Source organism: Dermacentor albipictus, unplaced genomic scaffold, assembly GCF_038994185.2.
Source record: "Dermacentor albipictus isolate Rhodes 1998 colony unplaced genomic scaffold, USDA_Dalb.pri_finalv2 scaffold_25, whole genome shotgun sequence".
NCBI lineage: Eukaryota > Metazoa > Arthropoda > Arachnida > Ixodida > Ixodidae > Dermacentor > Dermacentor albipictus.
The window spans coordinates 4,962,480-4,964,510 of NW_027225579.1; the positions used below are offsets into that span (position 1 = coordinate 4,962,480).

General features: G+C 59.2%; 1 protein-coding gene across 1 annotated transcript; it reads right to left on the minus strand.

Annotated features, from left to right (window-relative positions):
• Positions 1 to 203: 203 nt before the first annotated feature.
• On the minus strand, positions 204 to 725 carry LOC135908407 (myelin-associated oligodendrocyte basic protein-like). Its single transcript, XM_065440189.1, has one exon. It carries the CDS (start codon positions 723 to 725, stop codon positions 204 to 206), a length of 522 nt encoding a protein of 173 aa, XP_065296261.1.
• Between the last annotated feature and the right edge of the window lie 1,306 nt (positions 726 to 2,031).

The following is a 2,031-nucleotide window of genomic DNA, read 5'->3' on the forward strand; positions in this document are numbered from 1 at the left end:
TCTTGCAACGTTGTGCTGCCCTCAACGGGTCCTAGGGGCGTTGTCCTGCCCTATCCGCGGTATTGGTACCTTCTTCTGCCTTCTCCCGGCTCTTGGTGCGTTCTGCTACCCTCCCCAGGCTCTTGGGATGCTGTACAGCCATCTTTGGGGTCCTGGAGCGCTGTGGTACCCTCTTCTGGCTGTTGGGCCGGTGAGATGCCCTCTCAGTAGCCTTGGGCCATTGCGCTATCCTCTCCGGGGTATTGGGCCACTGTGCTGCCCTCTCCGGCGTCTTGGGCTGTTGTGCTGCCCTCTCGGGGGTCTTGGGGCGTTGTGCTGCCCTCTCCACTGTCCTGGGCCATGTGTTGCCCTACAGGTCTCCTGGGGCACTTCGCTGCTCTCTCCCTTGTCCTGTGGGTTGTCCTGCCTCTAAGGGAACTTGGACTGTCGTGCTGTCTCTGCAGGCTGTTGGCGCGTCGCACTGCCCTCTCCGGGGCCCTGGGGTATTGTGCTGCCCTCTCCGAGGTCCTCGGCCATTGTGCTGTGCTCTCCTGGGTGTTGGGGCGTTGCGCCGCCCTCTCCGGTGTCTTGGGGCGTCGTGCTGCCCTCTCCGGGCTCTTGGGTCGTTCTGCTGCACTCTCCGGTGTCCTGGCACGTTCAGCTGCCTTCTCCGGGAACTTGGGCCATTGTGCTTCCCTCTCCGGGCTCTTAGGATTGCTGCTGCCCTCTGTGGGCTCTCGGGGCATTGTGCTGCACTCTCCAGAGTCCTGGGGCCTTGTGCAGCCCCCTCAGGGCTCTTGGGGCATTGTGGTGACCTCTCCGGCGCCTTGAAGCGTTGCGCTGCCCTCTCCGGGGTCTCGGGGCGTTCTGCTGCCCTCTCCGAGCTCTTGGGCCGGTGTGCTACACTCTCCGGCGTCATGGGCCGTCCTCCCGTGTCTTGGGGCGTTGTGTTGTCCTCTCCAGAGCATTGGGGCATTGTGCAGCCCTCCGGTGTCTTGGGTCTTCATGCTGCCCTATCTGGTCTGTTTGGCCGTTGTGTTGCCCTCTCCGTGTGCTGTGGCATCATGCTGCCCTTTCCGGGGTCCTGGGGCATCGTGCTGCCCTGGGGCCGTATTCTGTAGCGGTTCGCTTTGGAACCGGTTCGGTCTGACTGTTGCCATTAGTCGGCGCTTCGTTGTCGTCAACCCTGGTGGGCGGGACGACAAATTTTGTTCACGTCACACAGGTTGCCAATCATCTAGAAAGGAACCGGTTCCCTGCTACGAAAGGAACCGCGGAGAAGTGGTTCGCTCGAGGGTCGCGCGCGGTAGCGAGCATGATGTCGAGGGTTGCTAGGGCAATCGTCGCTGTCGGTTAGTCTCGCGCCAGCTGACGAAACGGCACCTAGACGAGACGAGACAGAGACGGCAACGGCGGCTCCTTTGGTTGTGCTGCTGGCGAGTGCCGAAAGACAACGACGCGACGAGGGGCAACGACGCGTTCGGCATGGCCGAAGAAGAGTTTCGAAGGCATTTTAGGCTCTCCAAAGTCATAGTGCGACGTCTTTGCGATGAGCTGGAAGAACATCTCGCACCTCAAAGATTTCGTGGTGTGACACAAGATGACAGTGCTCTGCGCTGCGGTTTTTTGCCACCGGGTGCTTTCAACAGTGCGTCGGGAATAAAGAAGCGATTGCACTGTCGCAGCCTTCGGTCAGACGGATCATTAGAACCGTCGCCAAGGCCATTACGGTTACGGTAGTGGGCAAAGAAAAAGGATGGGTTAGATTCCCGTCCACGGCGCAACAGAAACTCACCGTCAGCTGCTGGCCCAGCACACACGACGCGTTTGCTAGGTAGGAGTGCTCCTCGATAAATGAAACGAGTATTTCGCGCTGCCTCGCTGAAACATGAGGAGACAGCCGCCTGTCCTTGTGCGACAACATCATTTCGGTTTCGGCGTGCGAACAAGTCCAAAACGTAAACAAAGCAAGGCAAGTTGTTTGCATAACGTATGGCACACCACCTAGCGACTAAATAGGAAAACAACACATATAAAATTACAACGCCCTCG